At 40.9% G+C, this 26,498-nt stretch overlaps 1 protein-coding gene across 1 annotated transcript in view; it reads left to right on the top strand.

Moving 5' to 3' along the window:
• LOC112224856 (low-density lipoprotein receptor-related protein 1B) overlaps window positions 1–26,498 on the top strand; it is a 365,574-nt gene that overhangs the window by 222,739 nt on the left and 116,337 nt on the right. The window contains 7 exon segments of the mRNA XM_042306367.1: window positions 4,902–5,028; window positions 5,177–5,328; window positions 9,643–9,767; window positions 10,050–10,424; window positions 16,888–17,077; window positions 18,771–18,975; window positions 25,493–25,685. Coding sequence (XP_042162301.1) covers window positions 4,902–5,028; window positions 5,177–5,328; window positions 9,643–9,767; window positions 10,050–10,424; window positions 16,888–17,077; window positions 18,771–18,975; window positions 25,493–25,685 — 1,367 coding nt within the window.

Below are 26,498 nucleotides of genomic sequence, written 5' to 3'. Positions count from 1 at the left end.
CCCAATTAAAAGGCTAATGTAGTTTACTGCTATTATTCTTCTGACTTTAAGACCTTGCGGACGCCTGGGAGCAGGAGGTAAGGCTGTTTGTATGGCTGGTAGGCTTTATGGAAAGCAGAAATCTGTATATAATGACGAGATGCTTATGTCTCCGCCTTAACAATGGAAGTTGTTGTCCCAAAGGCGGGAAGGCAAATGATGGTTGGAAGTGCAGAATTGTCTAGAATGTCATTGTATGCTGTAAAGGTAAGATTTCGTAACAGATGGTGAGTGTTGTAACTGTGGACAGACGATTTTTACGTTCTAAGCAATTCAGCACTCAGCGGTCCCGTTCTGTGAGCTTGCTTGGCCTAGCACTTTGCGGCTGTTGTTACTACTAGAGGTTTCCACTTCACAATAACAGTACTTACAGTTGACCTGGGAAGCTCTAGCAGGGCATACATTTGACAAACTGACTTGCTGGAAAGGTGGCATCTTAGGACTGCGCCACGTTGAATGTCACTGAGCTCTTCAGTAAGGCCATTCTACTGCCAATGTTTGTCTATGGAGATTGCATGGCTGTGTGCTCGATTTTATACACCTGTCAGCAACGGGTGTGGCAGAAACAGCCAAAATCATGTACTTTTGTACGTATATACATTACCAGTGAAAAGTTTGGACACACCTACTCATTCAAGGTTTTTTCTTTATTTTACTATTTTCTCCATTGTAGAATAATAGTGAAGACATCGAAACTATGAAATATGAAATGAAATCACACTTTCCAAATAATATGCAATCATGTTGTAATCGACAAGATTCCTCAAAGTAACCACCCTTTGCCTTGATGATAGCTTTTAACACTCTTGGCATTCTCTCAACCAGCTTCATGCGGAATGCTTTTCTAACAGTCTTAAAGGAGTTCCCACATATGCTGAGCACTTGGCTGTTTTTCCTTCAATCTGCAGTCCAACTCATCCCAAACCATCTCAATTGGGTTGAGGTTGGGTGATTGTGGAGGCCAGATCATCTAATTCATCACTCCATCACTCTCCTTCTGGGTCAAATAGCCCCTACATTTAGAGTATGTATGCAGATGACTCAACACTCTACATGTTAGCTACCACAGTGACTGAAATGACTGCAATACTTAATGAGTGGGTGGAAAGGAATAAGTTAGTCTAAAATATTTCTGAAACTAAAAGCATTGTATTTCGGACAAATCATTCACTAAACCCTACATCTCAACTAAATATTGTAATAAATAATCTGGAACTTGAGCAAGTTGAGGTAACTAAACTGCTTGGAGTAACCCTGGATTGTAAACTGTCATGGTCAAAACATATTGATACAACAGTAGCTAAGATGGGGAGAAGTATGTCCATAATAAAGCGCTACTCTACCTTAACAGCGCTATCAACAAGACAGGTCCTGCAGGCCCTAGTTTTGTCGCACCTGGACTACTGTTCAGTCGTGTGGTCAGGTGCCAAAAAAATGACTTTTGCAAAAAAATAAAAAATTGCAACTGGCTCAGAACAGTGCAGAATGGCCGGCCCTTGGATGTACACAGAGCACTAATATTAGTAATATGCAGGTCAATCTCTCCTGACTCAAAGTAGAAAGAAGAGAGATTGACTTCAACACTACTTGTATTTATGAGAGGTATTGACATGTTGAGTGCATCGAGCTGTCTGTTTGAACTACTGGCCCACAGCTCGGACACCCATGCATACCCCACAAGACATGCCTCAAGAGGTCTCTTCACAGTCCCCAAGTCCAGAACAGACTATGGGAGGTGCACAGTGCTACATAGAGCCATGACTACACGGAACTCTATTTCACATCAAGTAACTGAACCAAGCAGTAAAAGTTGATTTAATTCAAAAACAAATAAAAAAAACACCTTATGGAACAGCACGGACTGTGAAGCAACACAAACATAGGCACAGACACATGGATTACACACACACACACGATAACATATGCACTATACACATGTACACATGGAATTTGTGCTGTAGATACAGTGGGGAGAACAAGTATTTGATACACTGCCGATTTTGCAGGTTTTCCTACTTACAAAGCATGTAGAGGACTGTCATTTTTATCATAGGTACACTTCAACTGTGAGAGACGGAATCTAAAACAAAAATCCAGAAAATCACATTGTATGATCTCTAAGTAATTAATGTGCATTTTATTGCATGACATAAGTATTTGATCACCTACCAACCAGTAAGAATTCCGTCTCTCACAGACCTGTTAGTTTTTCTTTAAGAAACCTCCTGTTCTCGACTCATTACCTGTATTAACTGCACCTGTTTGAACTCGTTACCTGTATAAAAGACATCTGTCCACACACTCAATCAAACAGACTCCAACCTCTCCACAATGGCCAAGACCAGAGAGCTGTTTAAGGACATCAGGGATAAAATTGTAGACCTGCACAAGGCTGCGATGGGCTACAGGACAATAGGCAAGCAGCTTGGTGAGAAGGCAACAAATGTTGGTGCAATTATTAGAAAATGGAAGAAGTTCAAGATGACGGTCAATCACCCTCAGACTGGGGCTCCATGCAAGATCTCACCTCGTGGGGCATCAATGATCATGAGGAAGGATCAGCCAAGAACTACACAGCAGGACCTGGTCAATGACCTGAAGAGAGCTGGGACCACAGTCTCAAAGAAAACCATTAGTAACACACTACACCGTCATGGATTAAAATCCTGCAGGGCACGCAAGGTCCCCCTACTCAAGCCAGCGCATGTCCAGGCCCGTCTGAAGTTTGCCAATGACCATCTGGATGATCCAGAGGAGAAATGGGAGAAGGACATGTGGTCTGATGAGACAAAAAAATTGCTTTTTGGTCTAAACTCCACTCGCCGTGTTTGGAGAAAGAAGAAGGATGAGTACAACCCCAAGAACACCATCCCAACCGTGAAGCATGGAGGTGGAAACATCATTCTTTGGGTATGCTTTTCTGCAAAGGGGACAGGACGACTGCACCGTATTGAGGGGAGGATGGATGGGGCCATGTATCGCAAGATCTTGGCCAACAACCTCCTTCCCTCAGTAAGAGCATTGCAGATGGGTCATGGCTGGGTCTTCCAGCATGACAACGACCCGAAACACACAGCCAGAGTAACTAAGGAGTGGCTCCGTAAGAAGCATCTCAAGGTCCTGGAGTGGCCTAGCCAGTCTCCAGACTTGAACCCAATAGAAAGTCTTTGGAGGGAGCTGAAAGTCCGTATTGCCCAGCGACAGCCCTGAAACCTGAAGGATCTGGAGAAGGTCTGTATGGAGGAGTGGGCCAAAATCCCTGCTGCAGTGTGTGCAAACCTGGTCAAGTCCTACAGGAAATGTATGATCTCTGTAATTGCAAACAAAGGTTTCTGTACCAAATATTAAGTTCTGCTTTTCTGATGTATCAAATACTTATGTAATGCAATAAAATGCAAATTAATTACTTAAAAATCATACAATGTGATTTTCTGGATTTTTGTTTTAGATTTCGTCTCTCACAGTTGAAGTGTACCTATGATAAAAATGACAGACCTCTACATGCTTTGCAAGTAGGAAAACCTGGAAAATCGGCAGTGTCTCAAATACTTGTTCCCCCCCACTGTATGTGGTAGTGGTGGAGTAGGGGCCTGAGGGCACACCGTGTTTTGTGGAATCTGTAGATGTATTTTTAGGTTTTTAAAATTGTATAAACTGCGTCATTTTATTTGACCCCAGGAATAGTATCTGCTACCTTGCAAGCAGCTAATGGGGATCCATAATAAATACAAATACAAAACTTTGTGAAGCTGGTTGAGAGAATGCCAAGAGTGTGCAAAGATGTCATCAAGGCAAAGCGTGGCTTCTTGTAGAATTTCAAATATTAAATATGTTTTGATTATTTAACACTTTTTTGGTTACTACATGATTCCATATGTGTTATTTAATAGTTTTGATGTCTTCACTGTTATTCTACATATAAAACATCTTGAATGAGTAGGTGTGTCCAAACTTTTGACTGGTACTGTATTTATTTATAAATAATAAAAAATAAATCCTTGGAGGAAATCCCCCCCCCGCTCAGACCAGTAGAAACATGCTTAGACCAGTAGAAACATGCTCAGACCAGTAGAAACATGCTCCGACCAGTAGAAACATGCTCCGACCAGTAGAAACATGCTCCGACCAGTAGAAACACGCTTAGATGTGCTCCTAGCTCCTGCAGTGATGGTTTTTGTCATGCCTGACCTATGTGAAGTTGTTTAGCAGTTGTAGGTGTTGTGTGCAGTCACAGTAAGATTCGTTTCAGTTTGCTACTAAAGGTCCGAGATCGACTGTTGACACTGCGTGAAAGATCAGCTGGAGGGGCTTGATAGGCTCACATTTCAACCATTTTCTGAAAACAGAGGGCTGTAACACCAAAGTATCCTCTCTAGACCCAATAGAAGTAGGCTTTGAGGTTAACTACATTGTAATACTTTATTATTTCAGTTGCATAGCCTCTGATAACCTCCTTATCACATTAGATCAGACATGTTGTGTATCCTTTCAGATCTGTTAATGTTGTCCAAGCAGTTAGATGTCAATAATATTGCTGTTTACCACTTTGCCCCCTGCCCCCGCTCTCTGAATGCAATTCAGAGTGCTTTATTGGCATGGGAAACATATGTTTACATTAGCAAAGCAAGCGAAATAGATAATAAACAAAAGGGAAATAAACAATAAAAAATGTACAGTAAACATTACACTCACAAAAGTTTCAAATGAATAGAGACACATGTCATATTATGGCTATATACAGTGTTGTAACAATGTGCAAATAGTTAAAGTACAAAAGGGGAAATAAATAAACATAAATATGAGTTGTATTTACAATCTCTCTCTCTCTCCCCCTCCCTCTCTCCCCTCCCTCCCTCTGGTAGGTATCTGTTCTGGACAGAGTGGGGCCAGAGCCCCTGCATAGGGAGAGCCCGTCTAGATGGGTCTGATCAGGTCACCCTGGTCAACACTGGCATTGCCTGGCCCAACGGGATCTCCATAGACTATGAGGTACAGTACAGGGCTTCCTCCTGATCCACCTATGTCCTATTTGCTCTTATCCATCCACCCCATCCTAAAGCAGTTTTATAACAGCATCCTATCCTCATATTTCTTTGTTTGGATAAAATGTACCCAATGTACCCCCATAACTCTGCAGGAAAATAGATTATACTGGTGTGATGCCCGCACTGACAAGATAGAGAGGATCAACCTTGAGACGGGTGAGAGCAGGGAGATTGTACTGTCAGTGGCCAACGTAGACCTGTTCTCCGTGGCAGTGTTTGGAGCTTACATCTACTGGTCTGACAGGTAATTTATTATTTCCTTAAATGCACACAGAGTGGGCTGCAAAGTCCGATCCTCTAACCCTTAATCTAAGAGGTCTCAGTGGGGAGATCTTCAGGGGAGTATTTTTACATGATTAGGTGCACCATCTCTTTATGTAAATGTACTAGCATATCTCAATGTCATTATCAAGGGCAAGTCCCTTAAACCTTTTGTCAAACCAGTTATCTTGAGGTATTTCATGCTTGCTTGATTATTTTCTTTATGATAAAGTGCCATTGTTAAAATAAATTATGCCAGCCTTTTCTATTTTCTGTCATTTAGAAAAGTTTAACGTTTTAATGTCACATGCACAAGTACAGTGAAATGACTTTCTTGCAAACTCAAAACCCAACAATGCAATAATCAAAAACAATGTAATACTAGAAAAAAAAACACATGAGCAATAAGAAGAACACAATAAGTAAGTAAGCATACTATATACATGGTCAGTTCCAATACTATTTACAATGTGCAGGAATACTGGAGTTATGGAGGTAGATATATATAGGGTTAAGGTGAGTAGGCAAAAGGATATAAGATAAACAGAGTAGCAGCAGCTTGTATGTGAGTGGGTTTGATTGTGTGTCAAGTCAGTATAAATTAATGTGCATATTTAAAAAATAAATACATTTGTATTTCATCTTTATTTAACCAGGTAGGACAGTTGAGAACAAGTTCTCATTTACAACTGCGACCTGGCCAAGTGTCAAGGTATGCGTGAAGGGCTGTAGGAAGTCAGGTGCAGGAGAGCAGATATTTGGTAGCAAACTGGAGCCTATTATTTGGCGGACTAAAAGCCCATGGCACAAAAGAACACGAAATACAAATACGGGTTGAACATAACCCAGCGCAACCAGCCTAACGTGAGCATACATGAAAACAGATAAACAATACCACACAAAGACATGGGGGAAAGAGAGGGTTAAATACACAACACATAATGAGTAAAATGAGAACCAGGTGTGTGGGAACACGAGACAAAACAAATGGAAAATGAAAAATGGATCGGCAGTGGCTAGAAGACCGTCGACGTCGACCGCCGAACACCGCCCGAACAAGGAGAGGCATCGACTTCGGCAGAAGTTGTGACACCAAGATAAAGCAAAGCAGCGCAACACAAACAACAACACAGAGTTTCACATGGAATAAACAAACATACAGTCAATAATAAAATAGAAAATGTATATTCAGTGTGTGCAAATGAGGTAGGGTAAGGGAGATAAGGCAATAAATAGGCCCTAGTGACGAAATAATTACAATATAGCAATTAAACACTGGAGTGATAGATGTGCAGAAGATGAGTGTGCAAGTAGAGATACTGGGGTGCAAAGGAGAAGAAAAAAAAAACAGTATGGGGATGAGGTAGTTGGATGGGCTATTTACAGATGGGCTATGTACAGGTGCAGTGATCTGTGAGCTGCTCTGACAGCTGGTGCTTAAAGTTAGATATGATATTAGGTGTGTGTATGTGTCGTCAATATAAATTAATGCATATTATGTGTGTGTGCATAGAGACAGTGCAAAAATAAAAGGTAAATAAAGATACAATGTTAACTCAAGCTTTCCTACCACACCGCCTGATGAAGATGTCCTGGATGGCAGGGAGCTCGCCCCCAGTGATATACTGGGCTGTCCGCACCACCCTCTATAGCGCCATGCGATCGAGGGCGGTGCTATTGCTATACCAGGCAGCGCTGCAGCCAGTAAAAATGCTCTCAATGGTGAAGCTGTAGAACTTTTTGAGAATTTGAGGGCCCATGCCAAACTGTTTCAACCTCCTGAGGGGGAGAGGTGCTGTCACAGCTTTATGATTTGGACACCGAGGAACTTGAAGCTCTCGTTGCCGCCCCCCCCCCCTGTTTTCTGTGGTCCAACTCCTTAGTATTACTGACGTTGAGGGAGAGATGGTTGACAGCAGTGTGGAGAGCAATTGAGATTGAATCCTCTATGGATTTATTGAGGCGGTATGCAAATTGGAGTGGGTCTAGGGTGTCTGGGATGGTGGAATTAATATTTGCCATAACCAGCCTCTCAAAGCACTTCATGATTACAGAAGTGAGCGCTACAGGGCGGTCATTGTGGTATGAAGCCACAATGGGCACAGGAATGATGGTGGTCACCTTACAGACTGGGACAAGGAGAGGTTGAAAATGACTGTGAATATGCCTGACAGCCGTTCTGCGCATGCTCTGAGAACGCACTCTGGAATACTGTCAGGTTCCCTGTGGCCTTTCGGGTGTTGACCTCATCAAAGACCTTTCTCACATCAGCCTTGGAGAGCAAGATCACCCGATCCTCTGGGTCGGTGACTGCCTTCACACCCGGCACGATGTTGTTGTCAAAGCGTGGATAAAATGCATTGAGTTCGTCTGGTAGAGAGGCATCGTTGGGCAGATCACGGTTGGGTCTTTCTTTGTAATTCGTCATGGACTGTAGCCCCTGCCACATGCGGCGGGCATCGGATCCTGTGTAGTATGATTCCACCTTATTCCTATATTGTTCTTTTGCTCATTTGATGACTCTGCGGAGGTCATAGCGGGACTTCTTGTACTTATTCCTGTCCTCAAGGTTGTCTACGATGGCTCTGTGTGTGGTAGTCCTGTCCTTTAGTTTAGTTCCAACCTCTGTGTTAATTCAGGGCTTTTAACCTCTAGCGACGAGCAATCCCGTATCCGGGAGCTTAATCATAGCCTCAAGCTCATTACCATAACGCAACTTTTCCTATTCATGAAAATCGCAAATGAAATGAAATAAATATATTCAAACACAAGCTTAGCCTTTTGTTAACAACACTGTCATCTCAGATTTTCAAAATATGCTTTTCAACCAAAGCTACACAAGCATTTGTGTAAGAGTATTGATAGCCTAGCATAGCATTAAGCCTAGCATTCAGCAGGCAACATTTTCACAAAAACAAGAAAAGCATTCAAATAAAATAATTTACCTTTGAAGAACTTCGTATGTTTTCAATGACGAGACTCTTAGTTAGATAGCAAATTTTGATTTTTTCCAAAAAGATTATTTGTGTAGACGAAATAGCTCCATTTTGTTCATCACGTTTGGCTAAGAAAAAGACTGGAAAATGCAGTCATTTACAACGCCAAACTTTTTTCCAAATTAGCTCCATAATATCGACAGAAACATGGCAAACGTTGTTTAGAATCAATCCTCAAGGTGTTTTTCACATATCTATTCGATAATCTATAAGTGGTGGCAGTTGGCTTCTCATCAGAAGCAAATGGAAAAATACTGCAGCTGGATATTACGCAATAATCGCAACAAAGGACACTTTGCACTCACAGGCAATATCTTTGCAGTTTTGGAAACGTCAGAGTGTTTTCTTTCCAAAGCTGTCAATTATATGCATAGTCGAGCATCTTTTCGTGACAAAATATCTTGTTCAAAACGGGAACGTTTTTCATCCAAAAATTTAAATAGCGCCCCCTATATCCAAGAAGTAATTTGGGGGAACCAGCGAATCCTCACCGTGGGGACAACGTCGCCGATACATTTTCTAATGAAGCTGGTGACAGAGGTGGTTAGCTTGTCAATGTTAGTGGCGTAGTCTCAAAACACATTCCAATCAGCGCTAGCAAAGCAGTCCTATATCATAATTTCTGATTCTGGTGACCATTTCTCGATGGAGCGAGTCACAGCTACTTCCTATTTGAGTTTCTGCTTGTAAACAGGAAGCAGGAGTGTGGAGTCATGAAATGATTTGCAGAGGGAGGGCCTTGTATGCTTGGTTGTGGGTAGAATAACAGTGGTCTAGGACTTTATTACCCCTAGTGGCATTAGAGACGGGTTGATGGAAGTTTGGCACCACGTCTTAGTGACCCAGAATTAAAATCGCCGGCAACCAGAAAGGCAGCCTCTAGATATTAGTTTTCTTGCTTGTTTATATCCTTGTAAAGTTCGTTAAGTGCCAGCTTGTTATTTTTCTTCTCCTGATGTCACAATCACAGTCACGATAATTGCTGAAAATTCCTCTGGAGGTAGAAGGGTCGGCATTTGACCTTCAGGTATTCTAAGATGGGTGAACAGTTGGTAGACACTTCCAACGCGCTGGAGTTAGGACACCAATTAGTGTTGATGTAGATGCAAACCCTTCCCCCCCTCGATTTCCCTGACTCCACTGTCCTGTCCTCCCGGTGAATGGAGAATCCATCAAGTTGGATAGCAATGGGGGGCATCTTGTCCGAGAGTCAAAAATAAAAGTACTTTTAAGAAACAAACAAACAAAAAAATGTGTGTCATTGATGACTTCTCAAAATGTCTCTCTCTTTCTGTCCTCAGAGCTCACTCCAATGGTTCCATCCGACGAGGCTTCAAGAGTGACGGCAGCGAGGCAGTGACCATGAGGAGTGGTCTGGGGGTCAACCTGAAGGATGTGACAGTATTTAATAGAGGGCGGGAGAAAGGTTGAGGTTTCAACTTAATTCTCCTTATTGATTCTCACCCATAATCAGTAGCAATGTTAAATGCATTGTTCAAAATCAACTGGGAGCCATCTAGTACAAGGGAAAGATAAACTGTAGCTATAGGCAGTGCATGTACAATACAAAAGTGACGTTATATCACACCAGCACATCTAGTTCTGGCACTACACTAAACAATTAACTTCATAACCATTAAATTAATGATGGTAAAGTAATCTTAGTTAGAATATGCCTTGAACAAAGTATTTGTGTCTGCCAACCCAGGTACCAACCCATGTGCCAGGAGCAATGGGGGCTGTCAGCAGCTCTGCTTCCACCTGGGCAGTGGGCGTAGGACATGTTCCTGTGCCCATGGCCACCTGGCTGAGGACGGCTTTGCCTGCGAGCGATACGAAGGCTATCTGCTTTACTCTGAGAGGACCATACTGAAGAGCGTCCACCTTTCAGACGAGAGCGACCTCAACTCGCCCGTCCAGCCCTTCGAGAGGCCCACCTACTTCAAAAACATCATAGCACTGACCTTTGATTACCGCCAGAAAACCGCAGGAGGGACAAATCGCATCTTCTTCAGCGACATTCATTTTGGGAATATCCAGATGATTAATGACGACTGGACAGGACGATCAATCATAGCCAAAAGTAAGTGCTTCTTTACTTTTTATGTTTTGATGATTTTGAGTTAGTTTATTTACAAGTGCCTGCAAGTGCCTGCATATATACGTTTATGCCTGACAGAATATATCGTTCATGTTTTATTATTTTACAAATATTTTACTTTCTAGTACATCCATTAATTTATTTTCCTCTAAATCTTGATCCCGTTGTAATGCTGGGTGCTAAGTCAATGAAATAACCTACGATGTGAAATGAGGGTCTGCAGCCAGCCTCTCCTGCCTCTTAGCAGCCATTTGTGAAAAGCTATTTGTGGAGAATATAGTGGCTGGGTCCTAGGATGTGTGGCTTTGATGCATAATACTACATCAAGTATACAGATGTAGGATCTTAATTTGATCAGCCTGTTGCAAAATAACTTTCCTGCAATTCAAAACATTTAAATATTTTAGTGTGTTTGAGCTTTAACATGCTTCTGAAGTTTGTAATATCCACTTAGAAATGTCGGACTTGATTTTCCCTTGTAAAAAATGTATCAATCCCTTCAAAAATGTCCATGAATTACAATCCACATAATAATTCACATGTCCTGTTGCTGCAGGATTATTTTCCTGCTGTAGCAAACTGGCTCAAATTAAGATCCTACATCTGTAGAGCATTGTAATGGCCACCTCTATTTTTCTTGCCCTAAATGGGAACAATTTAACTGTCAAATAAGATGTTTAAGATGGGGGATTTTTTTAGGTCTCACTATTGATGCAGAAAATTACCCAGCTCTCATTTTCACCACATTTTGACCAAAACATAAATAAGTGGCCTGAGAGTGATACAGTATCTTCACCACTCTGGGCAGCAAGCAGCATTTGCAGCATTCGCAATAGGATTAGCTAGCAATGGGTATCAGTATTGCAAGGAACAGCGTCTGCATAAAATAAGCTTAAGTATTTAGGGATTAAGGAAGTTTATAGGACACATGGGTGCTTGTGAAATTGACATCTAACAAAGATAAATTCAAAATATCTCTATTTGGCTTGAATTTAATAAATACATATAGAATGTGAAACACATAACAACTGGACCTTTTATAGCCTGCTAGTCAGTCAGTCATTCTAGATGGCAGGAGGAGAGCCAGCAGAGCCGTTGCGTCTGTTCTCCCTGTCAGTCTTTGCTAGATAAGCTGAGTGGAGGCAGATGAGCAGGGAAAGCCTCTGTTCTACACTGTTAGCATCTTTTGCCTTTTTCTGAAGTCTCCTCTGAGCTTATGTCACTCACTCACCCCTCACATTCTGGAAGAACAGCATCACCAGTCACACTCTGGGAGAACAGCAGGAGTCCACTGATCCATATCCTCATGTTCTACTGTTGGCAAAATTGACAGAGACAGATGGGATGACTGGAAATATACTTTTTTGTTCTTTTGGCTTTGACCAAGAGGAGCAATTATCATTTTGAAAAGAAGCACTGACATATAAAGAGACAAAGCTATGTGGCTGGCAAATGTCAAGTGTGTGTATGTGTTTGATATCCTTCTTTGCACCTCTTTGTGTAATTGGTAGACCTCAATCCATGCCTAGCCTGTTCACGTGCAGAGTTGGAGTGATTTATTTAGCACTGAAACATCCATTGCCTTTACTTTAGCTTAGCTTGTTATAGGGTTGTCCTTGAGTAAAGAAAATATTGGTTGACCGAAAGTCGTCTCTTCTTTCAACCAATCGATTGGTTTACATTTTAAAACGTGTATTTTTTCATATATAGATACACCCTATGTGCTTGAATAAAATCAACTATATATGCATTGAGCTTGTATGATGCTTTAAGGGCACTGTTAGATCAAATCAGACACAAATGACTCAAGACAGAGACAGAGATCAAGATAACCAGAAGAAAAAAAATGTAACCTGTCCCGAGCATCCTCCTCCACTCCTACTGGGTTTCGCAGATTCTACCGTTACACTCCTGAATTTACCTGTAATAGGCTATACGTGGAGTCTGCAACCTTTCTCACGTGGAATGCCAATTTATCTTACAATTTCTACCGATTTGCGTGCAAGTTATGGTTTCCAGTTATGATTTGCACATTGTCGTGGAACAGTTTCATTTAAAATCATTGTCATGTGGTTAATCAAAATTCTATCCAAATCTCAATGAAAATGATACAAACTTCTATTGCCATTGCCAATTATGTAAAAAATAGTCTATAAAGCCAACAAATAAACATTGCAGCCTGTAGGTAGAAAATATCCTGATAAAAATATCTTAAAAGTCACATTTTCTACGCATGGCCTGTCTGCAATGAACTTGAAACATTGTATCAACTATTAACTTGGACCCGAAGCTCATGCTAGCAAACTTGCAACATTGTCTAAAATATTCTGTGTTCTCAGAGTTTCCCAAGTCAATGTGCTTGGGACAGACACAGCTGTAGGCTATTTGTGCAAGCGATAAGAAGTAATCAGATAGGCCCTATTTTATAAAGTTTCCACTGGATCAGAGCATTACATTTTTCCCTTTCACGCTGAGTGGCTGTCGAAAGGGGGAGAGCTGGATACTTTTTTTTAATACATTGAGAAACTTCTGTCATTCTCATTGGATGTAAAAAACAGACTTTGATTGCTTGCTGTTTGAGGTGAAGAAAACATTACTTTGAGAATCTCAACAGCTCATTAGTGTTGGTGCGGTTAATTAAGCAAATCCGAAAAACTAACAGATCCCCAAATGGGCATATTTATGTGTCCATTTGCGTACAGGCCAGATAGCCTATAGGCCTACTTCAATGCGTAATCAGGTGTGTATCCTTACTCAACATTGACAGTAGCGCTCCAAACAAAAGACATTGATTGACTAAATTGAGAAAACTCATAAATGGAATAAATAAACCAAAACTTGTTTCTGACAAGTGTTGCATAGGTTGTGCGCTCTTCAAACAGCGTGTCCACTCCGACAATGAGAACGGTAAAAGACTGGAATAATAATATATTAAATGCATGAACAGAAATGACTGTTACCAAACATTATTAAGTATAGGAATTAACGGTAAGTGTACTACTGGTAATATGTAATGGGGAATTGATAGACACTAACAATCAAATGCAAACAATTCACACAATGAAGTTACGAAGCAATGAATGTGCACAAATTGGTGGGAGAGTGCGCATTCTGGAGAGAGACATGCATTATGCAGCCCCACTCCCCTTCTTCTTGGACTGTGCCATCCCAGCAGCCTCTGCAATGGATTAATCTCAGCCTCCACAATGGATTAGTTCACTGAGATGGGCGCAAATAAGACAGGTGTCTTGTGTACCATAATATATGTATATATATATTTGCCACTTCTCGACTACAAAAAATCTTGGTCGACCAACAGCCTATCGACCAAACAATCGACCAGTCGACTAATTACGGTCAGCCCTAGCTTGTTAACTCACTGTTCATAGTTGGTTGGATTCAGGACTCTTGTTAATCGACTAAACAATGTTATCAGAATCACTGTCCACCCTCTCCTTTTCCATATACCCTCTTCATTACACTCCTCTCCTCTCCTTCCCTCTCCTCTCCCTTTCCTCTACCCTCTTCTCTACCCTCCCCTCCTCTCCCCTCCTTTCCTCTCCTCTCCTTCACCCCCTTCTCTCCTTCCTCTCCACAAAGTTCTACTGCGTACCCTGTCATTGAAGAAGGGTGAAGATGTTAATCATCCATATTTCCCTAATGAAGCTCCACGTCCCCCATTAATTACTCCCTGGCCTCTCCAACGATTTCCGGCAAACCAAGCTGTCAGACGCCTTTTTATTGCGAACAATTAATTAGCAATTGGGCTGACTCAGATAGTGCCTTAAGTATTCTGTATGTCTGGTTTATAGCTTATAGAAAGCACCGGATTCAGTCCGTATCTCCAGAATTGACGACCTGTTCACCATTAAGATCAATTAAGCACTCACTCCACAGCAGATTGTAGAGTATACTGTATGTCCCATTGAGTTGGAGTTCTAGGATATAATTCAGGTGGTAAGGTTTCATCCAAGATCTTCACTAATGGTTCAGTGAATATGTTAGGTATCTTTGTGCAACGCAAGGACAGAAATATGTGTGTTTTCCCTACTAGAACAAGCATGTTGTTTATGTTTTGTCCACCAGCCGGCTGTCTCTGTCAAACCGTCTGGATTCATAGCGCCTCAGAAAGAGACTTGAATGGAGGTTGTGACCATAGCGGACAAAACAACCGCTGATTTTTATTGGATGATCTCTCAGTTCATCACCATCCAGCGCAACCATGTTACAACCTTACACAGATTAAGCCTAGTTGTAGAATAAAAAGAGTTTTCGATGGAGGTTCTCCATTGAGTTTGTTTTTTTACTCCAAGACTAGGCTTCATCTGTGTCTGGGAAACCGTCCCTTCATGTCTGGACTAGGACTGTTGCGGTGACCATATTACCTCCACACCGGCACTCATGAGTCGTGACCGCAGTACTAAGCTCCTCTTATGCCCTCTGGACATGTGTTGGTAGTACCCAACTCACTAACGACCACCAGGTCGCTAATGGCCTGGTACTCAGGTCTCCATTGTCCCTCTAACCACTCTGACATCAATGGAAATGCATTCGAAAATCACATCAAACACTTATCATCAAAACAGTATCATGCTTTTAAAACTCACCTCGATGTGATTTATCAATTTGAAGAAAGAAGTTCAACAACAGGTTGAAACTGAGTGGAAAACATGGTCCTTATGCCTAACATAACGAAATGGACTGCGCTTTCTAAACCCATACACATATTAGACCTTATGCATACACATAGGCCTATATATGAACGTGAGCCCGATTTTTAAAAACCTGAATTAAAAAAATATGTAAGATGTCTTTGGTACATAATTGGTCTAGCCTATACTCCAAAATTAAACAAATTCTACTAATCACCTTTGAGTGTGGACGGTATTATTGTGCATACTGGAGAGGCTGGTTACCTTATGCTACCCTCTAAACTTTCTATCCATGATTCTGGGAGAGAACTAAGTGTGGCTGTTGGTTCATTGATTGTGCAGGGCGGCTTACAGAGTTAGCCTACAATTATAGTCCATTTTGTATTTGATTTTAGTAATAGGGATTTTTGAAAATATTTTCTTAATTAATAGGCCAACACATTACCTTTAGCTACAGAATATCTCACCACTGTGAGTTTCTATCTCTTCCTCTCTCTGATCCATTCCTTTCTCAAGCATGTAGAGAGAGGGGCTGTCAACAGTTTCTTTAAATATGTTTGGTTGTGAAAACATGCTGCTATCGATGTTCCCAAACAGATTTTACTTGGTTTCCCAGATTAAGCACTGGGTTGGAAAGCCCATGGCATATAGAGTTTGTGCAGAATATCACCTGTTGTGCAGTGAGAGGCCGCATGCTCCTCAAACAGTGGCTGATGCATGGAGTGAAATAACTGGAATTGCCTACCTGGCATGATGGAAAAACAAACCGGAGAGAGGCTATTTGAGTGCATAAGGATGACATGTGTTTTTCCCCCTGCCTGTAATTGATAATGGGCCATTCTAAATTGAAACCAATTTGGCATATTAGTAAAGAAACTATGAAATTTAAAATAGTCTGATGGATGATATGATAACATGATCACTTGATGATGTGCATTCTGTGGCAGGGAACAGAGTGTAAGCTTTATTTTTCTACTTTCTCAAATCATAAGTAGCCTATAGTCGTGTCATGCAGCCCATATATGTTTCAATTTATAAGACATTCTAAGGTTTGTGTCATTCACACCTAAAGTGAATGACGCAAATGATCACTTTTACGCTCAACATAGACACTTCATATGCGTATTCGCTCCAGAATGGGAAAAATATCATTTATATTTTATTCAGCTAAGTTCAATTATATTCTTCGGACTATAAAATCATAAAATATCAAATAAAGTAATTGCACGGGACTTGTAAGCATATTTTGTCTATTAAATGAAAAAGCCTACAGCCCATGGCATGGTGAATAGCCAGATAACATACAGTAGGACAACTCATATTGTGTTCTTCTGAAATACATTTCCTTCATATAATAATGTTTCTTTAGAACTGCCTAAAATAAACAATGGATTTGTTGTGATGGTGTATATTAATGTGATTTATTAGCTTTCTTAAATGTAGATATTCCAAAGGTAAGCATCAGCGGCTTGTATGCGTGGATGCCTGGAGATGCTAAACATGCTAAAAGTCTTCATGTTAATTAACTGTCAATTACTGTGAGACCGGCAGGCTTATTCCATGAAAATAACAGGCTGAAAAAATGTCATGACTGCCACAGCCCTTGTCTAGACATCATTGACTTTGTTCCTCCTGAGGTGGATTCAGATCTGTCTACCTTTATCAATGGAGTCAAAGCACTGCATTACCAGTTGATTTAATGCCATGTCCATTACATGTAAGTATTTCAAATTAACTAGTGGAGGCTGGATGATTGGATGATGGTGGTGACGTCCTTGTCTGTGTACCCCCAGATGTGGGTTCAGTGGAGGGGTTGGCGTACCACCGTGCCTGGGACACTCTGTACTGGACCAGCTCTACCACCTCCAGCATCACCAGGCACAGTGTAGACCAGAGCCGGCCCGGGACCTTCAGCAGACAGGCTGTGGTCACACTCTCTGAAGATGACCATCCCCATGTCCTCGCCCTGGACGAGTGCCAAAAGTATGTAGTTCTAGTTCTACTAAGTCTCCCAATTGCCTGGTCCCAGATGTGTTTGTGTTGTCTTGCCAACTGCCATGTTCATTGTCACAGCATGGGAGTTGGCAAGACATCACAAACACATCTGTAACCAGGCTAGTCTCTTGTTTTAATGATGTCAGAATTTGTATGGACCACAAATGTAGTTCATTAGTTACTACTTCAGATGCAGTATGTAATTCTGTGCTTGAAGCTATGTTTGTACAGTATATGCTCAACAGATATTTAACATATAAACATTTTGGTAGCATTAAAACACAAGACATGCCTGCTGTCTAAAGACAATTTTGTCTAACGAATGTCACCTCTTGAACGGATCTCAGTGGGTTTAATTTTGTTAGAGCAATCAGTAGAATGTTATATGAGAGATATGCGTCCAGTTCTGTAGAGAAGATTGGATCCCTACGGTGTAGTGAAGGCGAGACATGTAATTGGTTTGACACACTCACATTTGAAGAAATACTGCCTGCAGTGCTTTCATAATAACAAACTAATGTTCCTGTTATATCCTTTAAGATATAAAAGTATGTCTCAAACTACAGTAATTATGCATGCCAAGGAGGTTTTCACAGAACACTGACAAAGAGTTCACAAACAAATTTGACCTGAGTGGGTATGCATGCAGTATGCAATTTGGCATTTTCACTACAGAACGCTGCTAATTTAAATGTAACCTAATATGATAAATTAGCACTCTCTGACATAGTATTCTAACTAGCCCCTATGAATTCTCAAGTCTTCCAATGCTGTAAACATTGTCTTCTATAGGGAGGGTCCACCATAACCATATATAGGCCTATCTCTATTTTGCTCAACTTCAAAAGTATACATTGTTAATCTTTGATCAGTACAATACAATACCTGGCAGTTTGATGAGGATATAATCCCTCTACTTTCTCTTCTAAGAAGTGAATATGTAGCTGCTGTACACTGTAATACAATTCACATATTCCTTTAATTTTGCAGAACCTACTTCCTCAGATACAATCCCACACGATCATAATTTTCCATATTCTTAGTAGTCCCCTCAAAGAAATATGAATACCAATTCCATTCAGCATTCATTGATGCTAATCTGGTTTTTATTAAATGGAAAGTGAGTATCAAAAATGAAACTGCAGCACCAACCTTATTAGAGATGGGAGTTGCAGTAGCTCCTGCAAGGCGACACTAACAAAGCCGACAGAGACAACATGAGGAGCAGATGACAGGTCATGCAGGCCATCGTGAGCTATGGGATCACGACCAGATAGAGCCGTAGGCAATTTAAAACAGCTGCCTATGAATAATTCTCACAGCTATTAGTGTTTATTTTCCCCTACGAAGAAAGCCAAGGAGCTTGACAAGTTTCAATTGCAGTCCTATTAAAGCCATCATACACTCCCCTAATTCAATTTCAAAGAGCATATATTTGTTTTGTCCTCTTCACTGAGGGGGGTATAAAGATGTCTGAGGGGAAATGTGCATATAGAGAGACATTGAATCTGGGTTATCTGTTTGCAGTGAAGGTGGAAATTGCTTTTAAGACTTGAGATAAAAAAACTTGTAAACATAACTGTTATTATCTATCTCTCCTGTTTCCAGTCAACGGACTCCTTTAAAACTGTTTCTCAAATGACCATCTAGTTAATAGTAGGTTGTTTAATGTTTATTTCAGCCTGATGTTCTGGACTAACTGGAACGAGCAGCGTCCCAGTATTATGAGGTCCACCCTGGCAGGAAACAACATGAAGGTGATCGTCAGCACTGACATCCTCACGCCTAACGGACTCACCATCGACCACAAGGCTGAGAAGATCTACTTCTCTGATGGAAGTCTGGGGAAGATAGAGAGGTGTGATTACGATGGCTTACACAGATATGTGAGTATGACTGACATGAGGATTCTCTATGTATGCCACTATAAATGCAACCACAGTTACACTATGTTACTGTGTTAGACTTTGGGCCGAATTACAAATAACTTTCAATGGAGATTATCCATTAAGCATGCTTTTTAGTCCAGGACCAGGTTTAAACTGTCGTTAAAACCTAAGGGCTCAACTAATGTCATACCTAGTTGATGTCATTAACACATTCTAATGATACAAGACATACTGCAGCTCCTTTGACTTGGGCAGCACACAAGACCACAGAAATTGAGCATATTCATTCAATCTCACCTTCTTCACTAAGGACCAAAAGTATAGGCAGTTCAAAAAGGCAATTACTTCTTGTTGAACCAACATGTGTTCTGATGTCACTGTCCATAGCTTTTTATGGAGGAGAGAAAAGATATTTGAAACATGGTAGACACAAAGGCAACGATTCTCTGCTGAAATGTCAGTGTTATGCCCCCCTTAAGCTGAAATGGGACACATTTTTTACCCGCTACATTATCTTCCATTCCTATTGAGCCTGATGGTGTTTCAGCCATCATACAAGGGATGGCTTCTGTAATACCTCTCAGCATTCTTTTCATATATTATATCTCAAAAGACAGAGTCAATTGTTTACTTAATTATAGAAGTAATTTCCCTTCAAATTGTAAAGGAAAGGACCAGTCTCATGTTATCTGTGAGAGGTTGCTTGCATAATATATATTCATAGTGGTGAAAATTCTGAATATGTACTGTATCCTTCTGCATCCCTGGCATGTAAGGGATTACAATAGAATGTGGCTCTCCTCTTTGCCTACGGATTTCAATTTGTGCTTGACACGACCTCTGTGACCGAGGACTTTGGCCCATCTCAATTAGTTACCCATACGTTTGCCAAAGCAGGGTCGTGCGGCTCAAAAGTCACACCGTTTGGGTTCCTGCGTGCGCCGCCTGCGGTCTCTCTCATGCTAATGAAGGCTCACACAGAAAAGCCCTGTGGGGGCGAGCCCATCACTCTCCCTATTAGAATGTGAAAATGAAACAGCGCAAACGGGTTATCAACAAAGCAGCGGTGAGACACCCCGGGTGGAGAGAGGTGGGGAGACAGAGGGAGAGAGAGAGAGGGGGTTGAGAGAGAGAGAGAGCGAGCGAGAGTTGGCTAGAGTGGGACTTCCTGACATTATGTGTGATGATGTGGGGGCGGTGCAGGGCAGTATGTGGGCGGGGTGGTGCAGAGTGGTATTGTATGGCAGAAGGTCCACAGAGGGACTCCATGGCTCCTGTAGCTCAGGGATCTGGAAGTGTCATTGCTGCCTGACAACCTAACACTGTGACTGTGTGACACCCCCTCCCTCTGCTCTGACAGACATGAGATTAACACAGAGTACAGCAAAGAGCTAAAAATGCCCACTTGCCTTCCTCACTCCAGTGTGCCATTTTAAGTGGAGCCGTCCTGTCATTAACCATGCTGCCAAAAGTCCAGAGCGCCCGCTGGAGTATGTGATGGGGATAAGATGTCAACACATTAAGGCGGTGAAAATAAGACCTTTTAAGTGTGAACAGACTGAATACTAATTGAGAACTGGTTCTTAAGGGTGGTTATTATGTTATATGATCACTGGATATGATCTTCAAGATTTATGCGATCCCAAATCCCAAAATTAGAGTGTGGCATGATATGATCTTCAGACTACAATTACATTGTATGACAATTATTTGTGACGTCTTATATACATTGACATACTTATGCAAGATCTTAGGGCTGGTCCAACTCGAGGTGTCATAAAAAAAAAATGCACCCCCCCACCCCAACGTTAAAAATATTTTCACATGACCGTCTCCTGTACTATAAACAAAGAAATCACCCCATCCACCCTCATAAAATTTACAAAAAAGGATGATTACCACCATAAATAAAAATAACTGTGGCAACCCTGCATTCATAAACGTGCATGTGGACTTAACCACTTCAGCAGGGTTTTGTGGCAGGGCTACGGGCCAGAAGGTAAAGGTTTGCCGACCACAAGCTCAATCTCACTGAGATCAGAGCTGGCTACAGGCAATGATTAGCTAGGGGGAAATCAGATTTTCAACATTTTGATGCTTTTTATATATAATTTGATAAAATATACGCAACAGTTTTCCACCAACAGGTTTCTGTACCAATGCACCACACACAACCAATAAGCATAACTGCATACCGATTACCGACTTCGAGCTTCATTGTGGTTTGCATTTTCAACACCACAATCAAATAGAGTATGTCAGTCTCGACCAATAGAAAATACATTCCTCCGTACTCAGTATCAAAGGCTTGGCTTGACAATCTCCGAATGTCATTAAACCTTTTGGTGTTTTATAACAGATGTCTCTTTCCATTCATTGAATAGCCTGTGAACAGTTCGGATACTGGAGTGGAGGAGCATGTGCAGGTAGCCGACAGGAGTCTTTTGAAGTTTACGCACTGGTTTTGTTTATGTCACACATGAAAGGTCATAGAATTTAAAAGTTAAATGACATACACAACCGTTCAAAAGAGTGTCTACAAATGTCCTTGTTTTTGAAAAAAGCAAAAATGTTGTCCATTAAAATAAAATAGTTCAGAAATACAGTGTAGACATTGTTAATGTTGTAAATGACTATTGTAGCTGGAAACGGCTGTTTTTTAATGGAATATCTACATAGGCGTACAGAGGCCCATTATCACAACTATCACTCCTGTGTTCCAATGGCGCGTTGTTAGCTAATCCAAGTTTATCATTTTAAAAGGCTAATTGATCATTAGAAAACCCTTTTGAAATTATGTTAGCACAGCTGAAAACTGTTTTTAAACCGGATTTTAAAGAAGCAATAAAACTGGACTTTAGACTAGTTGAGTATCTGGAACATCAGCATTTGTGGGTTTGATTACAGGCTAAAAATGTCCAGAAACATTCTTGGCCAGAAACTTTCTTCTGAAACATGTCAGTCTATTCTTGTTCTGAGAAATGAAGGCTATTCCATGCAAGAAATTGCCAAGAAACTGAAGATCCCGTACACCATTGTGTACTACTCCTTCACAGAACAGCGCAAACTGGCTCTAACCAGAATAGAAAGAGGAGTGGTAGGCCCCGGTGCACATCTGAGCAAGAGAATAAGTACATTAGAGTGTCTAGTTTGAGAAACAGACGCCTCACAGGTCCTCAACTGGCAGCAAAACACCAGTCTCGTAAACAGTGAAGAGGCGACTCTGGTATGCTCGACTTCTAGGCAGAGTTGCAAAGATGTATCTTAGACTGGCCAATAAAAAGAAAAGATTAAGATGGTCAAAGGAACACAGGCATTGGACAGAGGAACTCTGCCTCGAAGGCCAGCATCCCGGAGTCGCCAAAATCAAATCAAAACTGTATTTGTGGGTAAGGGTAAAAGTGACTAGGCAATCAGGATAAGCTGTATAATAAACAGAGTAGCAGCAGCGTATGTGAAGTGTGAAAGTGTGTCAATGTGTGAGTGTGTGTGGCGTCAATATGCATGTGTGTGTGTGTATATGTTTTGTGTGTGTTGGAGTGTCAGTGTAGTATGTGTGGGTAGAGTTTATCGAGTGTACATAGAGCCAGTGCAAAGGAGTCAGCGCAAAATGATTAAGATAAATAAATAAATAAGGGAGTCAATGTAAATAGTCCGGGTTGCCATTTGATTAACTGTTCAGTAGTCTTATGGCTTGGGGGTAGAAGCTGTTCAGTATAATGGTTTTGGAGTGACAGTCACAGGGACCAGGGTTTGAGTCCCAGTCAGGGTACCCCCCAATCCACTATATTGGTGTCAGGTGTTAGAGGGTGTTATTGAATATATGTCCCAGCCAAGTTTTAGTTACAGTACATTTGTGTTAATGATGTTTCTGTCAGATTTCCATACTGCACATGTGATGGCAGAGTATGTACAACAAATGTGCAACCGATTGATATAAATCATCATGATATCATTCTGCCAGGTAGGCCTACTTTGCATTCAACATTTAATTGGGAAGGGTTTGGGGGAAAAACTTAGAAAATGACTGTTTCAGCAGGCATTGTGGATTTTATAGAGCCAATATACAGTATATCTTGCTTTTAGAAGTGTTTACTTCAGGCCGACTACAAGCATCTATTGAGTTGCAATGTCTCAAAAATTGAATGTCCAAATAAACCTAAAGTATCTACAAAATTTGATTTGCAGCGACACAATTCAAAATGAAGGCTACAGCTAAATTGTTTCCTTTTACTGTTTGCGATTCACAGATGATTCTTATGATTCCCATGATTTGATTTACCACGATTTAACCAAACAATGGCGAAGCACATCATTCATTCAAAGAATTGTTTAAAAATAATCGATTCATATGAATTAAATGAATCACTATATATTTTGTGCTATTTTGAGAAATGTGAAGAGGGGAATAGTTTATACAGTAAATTCAACTTTTATGGCCTTAACAAGATTAACAAGCTTTTTGAGCTGCGTGTCTCGTGTCTTGACTGTTCTTTCATGTGTTCTTGCAAAGAAACACCTGGCCTCTGCTGCTTGTCAGCTATTCCTCTATGTTCTTGTGGATTTATATTGGAAATTGGTGCAGATTTGAATGACTTTATGTGTGATATGTTTGCTAGTTAACCTACTGCAGACCTGGGCAAACAATCCACCTTACCACTATTGTCACTATGAATAGAGGGCAGGATAATGTTGACTGTATAGTAAGCCGCAGAAAACCGTAGTGCATAAGGGAAGTACCAACACACTTTGATAGGGGAGACATGCCAGCAGATGAGGAAATGTGAGGAAATGTGGCTATATGGAAGAAATTATATAGTAATTAAATTATATAGTAAAACCTGCTAAATGTGGAATCTAAATGCACGACCATCCCCTGTGCCCAATAACAAATCACATAACCCTCCCCAAAGCCTAAAGAAAAGTTTTAAACCCTGTTTTGGACTAGCACCCCCACCCTAGTAAATGTACAACTGTGCCTAAGCAAGTCATACAATAGTTTTAAAGTTCTCAAAGTACTCCCTGACGAAGGCCATGTGAAAATGAGTCAGAGTGTTAAATTGTTTGTTCTATTGAACATGCCATAGCAATAAATGCATTTTAATCATCTGAATAGTGCCTAGGTCCGTTTGAGGTTTTTTTCTGACCATTTAACCCCTTTGCCAAAGAACATTTACCTGCAAAGTTATACTATTATATCCCAGGGCTTCCCTTCCTTTTGTTGTCTACAACTGCCTTGGTTTTATTTACTCAGAACTGTAACGATGTGCGCTGAGAGTTGGGAAGCAAGTTCAGGGAGTGAATGTTTTAATAAATAAACGCAACATAATACAAAACACAAACAAACAACGCACAAACATGACACTGGAACAGAAACAATAACACCTGGGGAAGAAACCAAAGGAAGTGACATATATAGGGAAGGTAATGGAGTCCAGGTGAGTCTGATGATGCGCAGGTGCGTGTAACGATGGTGACAGTTGTGCACCATAATGAGCAGCCTGGTGACCTAGAGGCTGGAAAGGGACAACACGTGACAAGAAATTTCATATAAATAGATTCTAAGAGATTTTGAACACAGTGGTAATTTGTCCCTGTGTATAAAACTAGCATTCTCCCGAATAAAATGTCTGTCAAAATCCCTCTGGATTCCTTGTCATCTCTCTCTCTCAATTCATAGGGGTTTTATTGGCATGGGAAGCATGTTTACATTGCCAAAGCAAGTGAAATAAACAATCAACAAAAGTGAGAAGACACAAAAAAATATTAGAATATAACATTAAATATTACACTCAAAAAGATAGACATTTCAAGTGTTATATTATCCGCTACGTACAGTGTTTTAGCAATGTGTAAATAGTTGTAGTAGGAATAGCAGGGGATGATAAATAAAGAGATACATATTGGTGGTATTTACAATGTTTGTGCTCCACTGGTTGCCCTTTCTCTTGCTCTTTCTCTCCTGCTGGCCAGTTGTTTTCCCTGTAACAAGCTGTGCTCCTTGAATCAACACCTGTCCTATTAATCCCTGTATGGCAGCAGGGCTAATGTGATGATGGTTATGAGCATGTCCCACTAATGGCTGAGACTACAGACCTGCAGGAAGACCTGCCTGGTGGCCCCACCATAGAGAGAGACTCCCAAAGGAGCCGTCTGTCTGCTGTATTCCTGTCTCCCTCTCTGTGACACTGTCATACATTTACATAGCAACAACTGGGTTTAGCACTAACCTAGGAGAGGTTGTTTGTGTGTACAGGGGTTGATGATGCAGTGATTAATTAATTTCTTTGTGCTATGTATTCAAAGTCTGTTTTTTATTTTATTTTATTTATGTTTTCATCAATATTTACTCATTTGATGTTTAGATGTAATTGACATGAAGTCTTTGAAAATCATATATGTTTTACTAGAGTACAAGGAGGTAGAGGACTTAGCTATAGCTTGGTATTGGCACTCTAGACATATTAGACAAGTTATGAATGCTTTCACTGATGTACTGCTTTGTAAATCACAGGTCATCGTGAAGTCAGGGCCAGGAACTTTTTTTGGTCTGGCTATTTATGGGGACTTCCTCTTCTGGTCGGACTGGGCTCGCAGGGCCGTGCTACGATCCAACAAGTACACAGGTGGAGAGACCAAGGTTCTGCGAGCAGATATCCCCCACCAGCCCATGGGAATCATCGCTGTCACAAATGACTCCAACAGCTGTGAGTATCTAGACTTACGACACCAACTCCCAGGAATCTAGACTTACGACACCAACTCCCTGAATTCTTATCTCAAAAATGTGAATGTTTGGGGGCCCATGTATGTCTGTGCAATGCACTTATGCCCACACATTATTTCCCTCCAATATGGAATGTGTAAGAGAAGAATAGATCTGTTAGTGTAATAGTATATCTGTCTGTTGCAGATCTGTGCATTTGCCTACATTTGTCTGTTTAATTTAGTTTGGGGTTTGGGATTCTTTTTACTTATTGGTTTTCCAGTAGGACTCACAGCAGTGTATCTACCTACCAGGGCTCCTTCTCTTGATGTAAAGAAAATGGTGGGAATGATAAATTAAGATGGTTTTATTTAGCTGGGGAGAAACTAAAGCTGGCAACGTAATTAATAAAAAAATAATCTCCGAGTTCGATAGGAGGGCTCTGAAGTGTGCATATGTACTGTAAGTACTAGGACATTGGGAAAAGTACTTACGAGCTTCCCAACGGCTTGACTCTCTCTATGAAGATGTTGAGGGACTTTTCCTTCTCATTTATTTCATCATCACAAATGATCGCAGACATAACTTTTTGACCTCTACGTCTTGCCAATTGATAAGTAACAACCTGCAATGTTTAAATTAATAAAACATTTTATCCAAAGCTAATTACAGTACAGGTAATGCATCCATGTTTAGTATGTATGTGATCCCTGCGGGCATTGAACCTAGTTTGCTACCGTCACGCTATTACATGTAAAGCTGAGTCACACAGGACCACTGTTCATCTCACCCCAGTTTTCCTCCTCCAGATAGT

The sequence above is a fragment of the Oncorhynchus tshawytscha genome, linkage group LG26 (genome assembly GCF_018296145.1).
Source record: "Oncorhynchus tshawytscha isolate Ot180627B linkage group LG26, Otsh_v2.0, whole genome shotgun sequence".
Lineage (NCBI taxonomy): Eukaryota > Metazoa > Chordata > Actinopteri > Salmoniformes > Salmonidae > Oncorhynchus > Oncorhynchus tshawytscha.
This window is presented reverse-complemented; position numbering and strand designations above follow the sequence as displayed.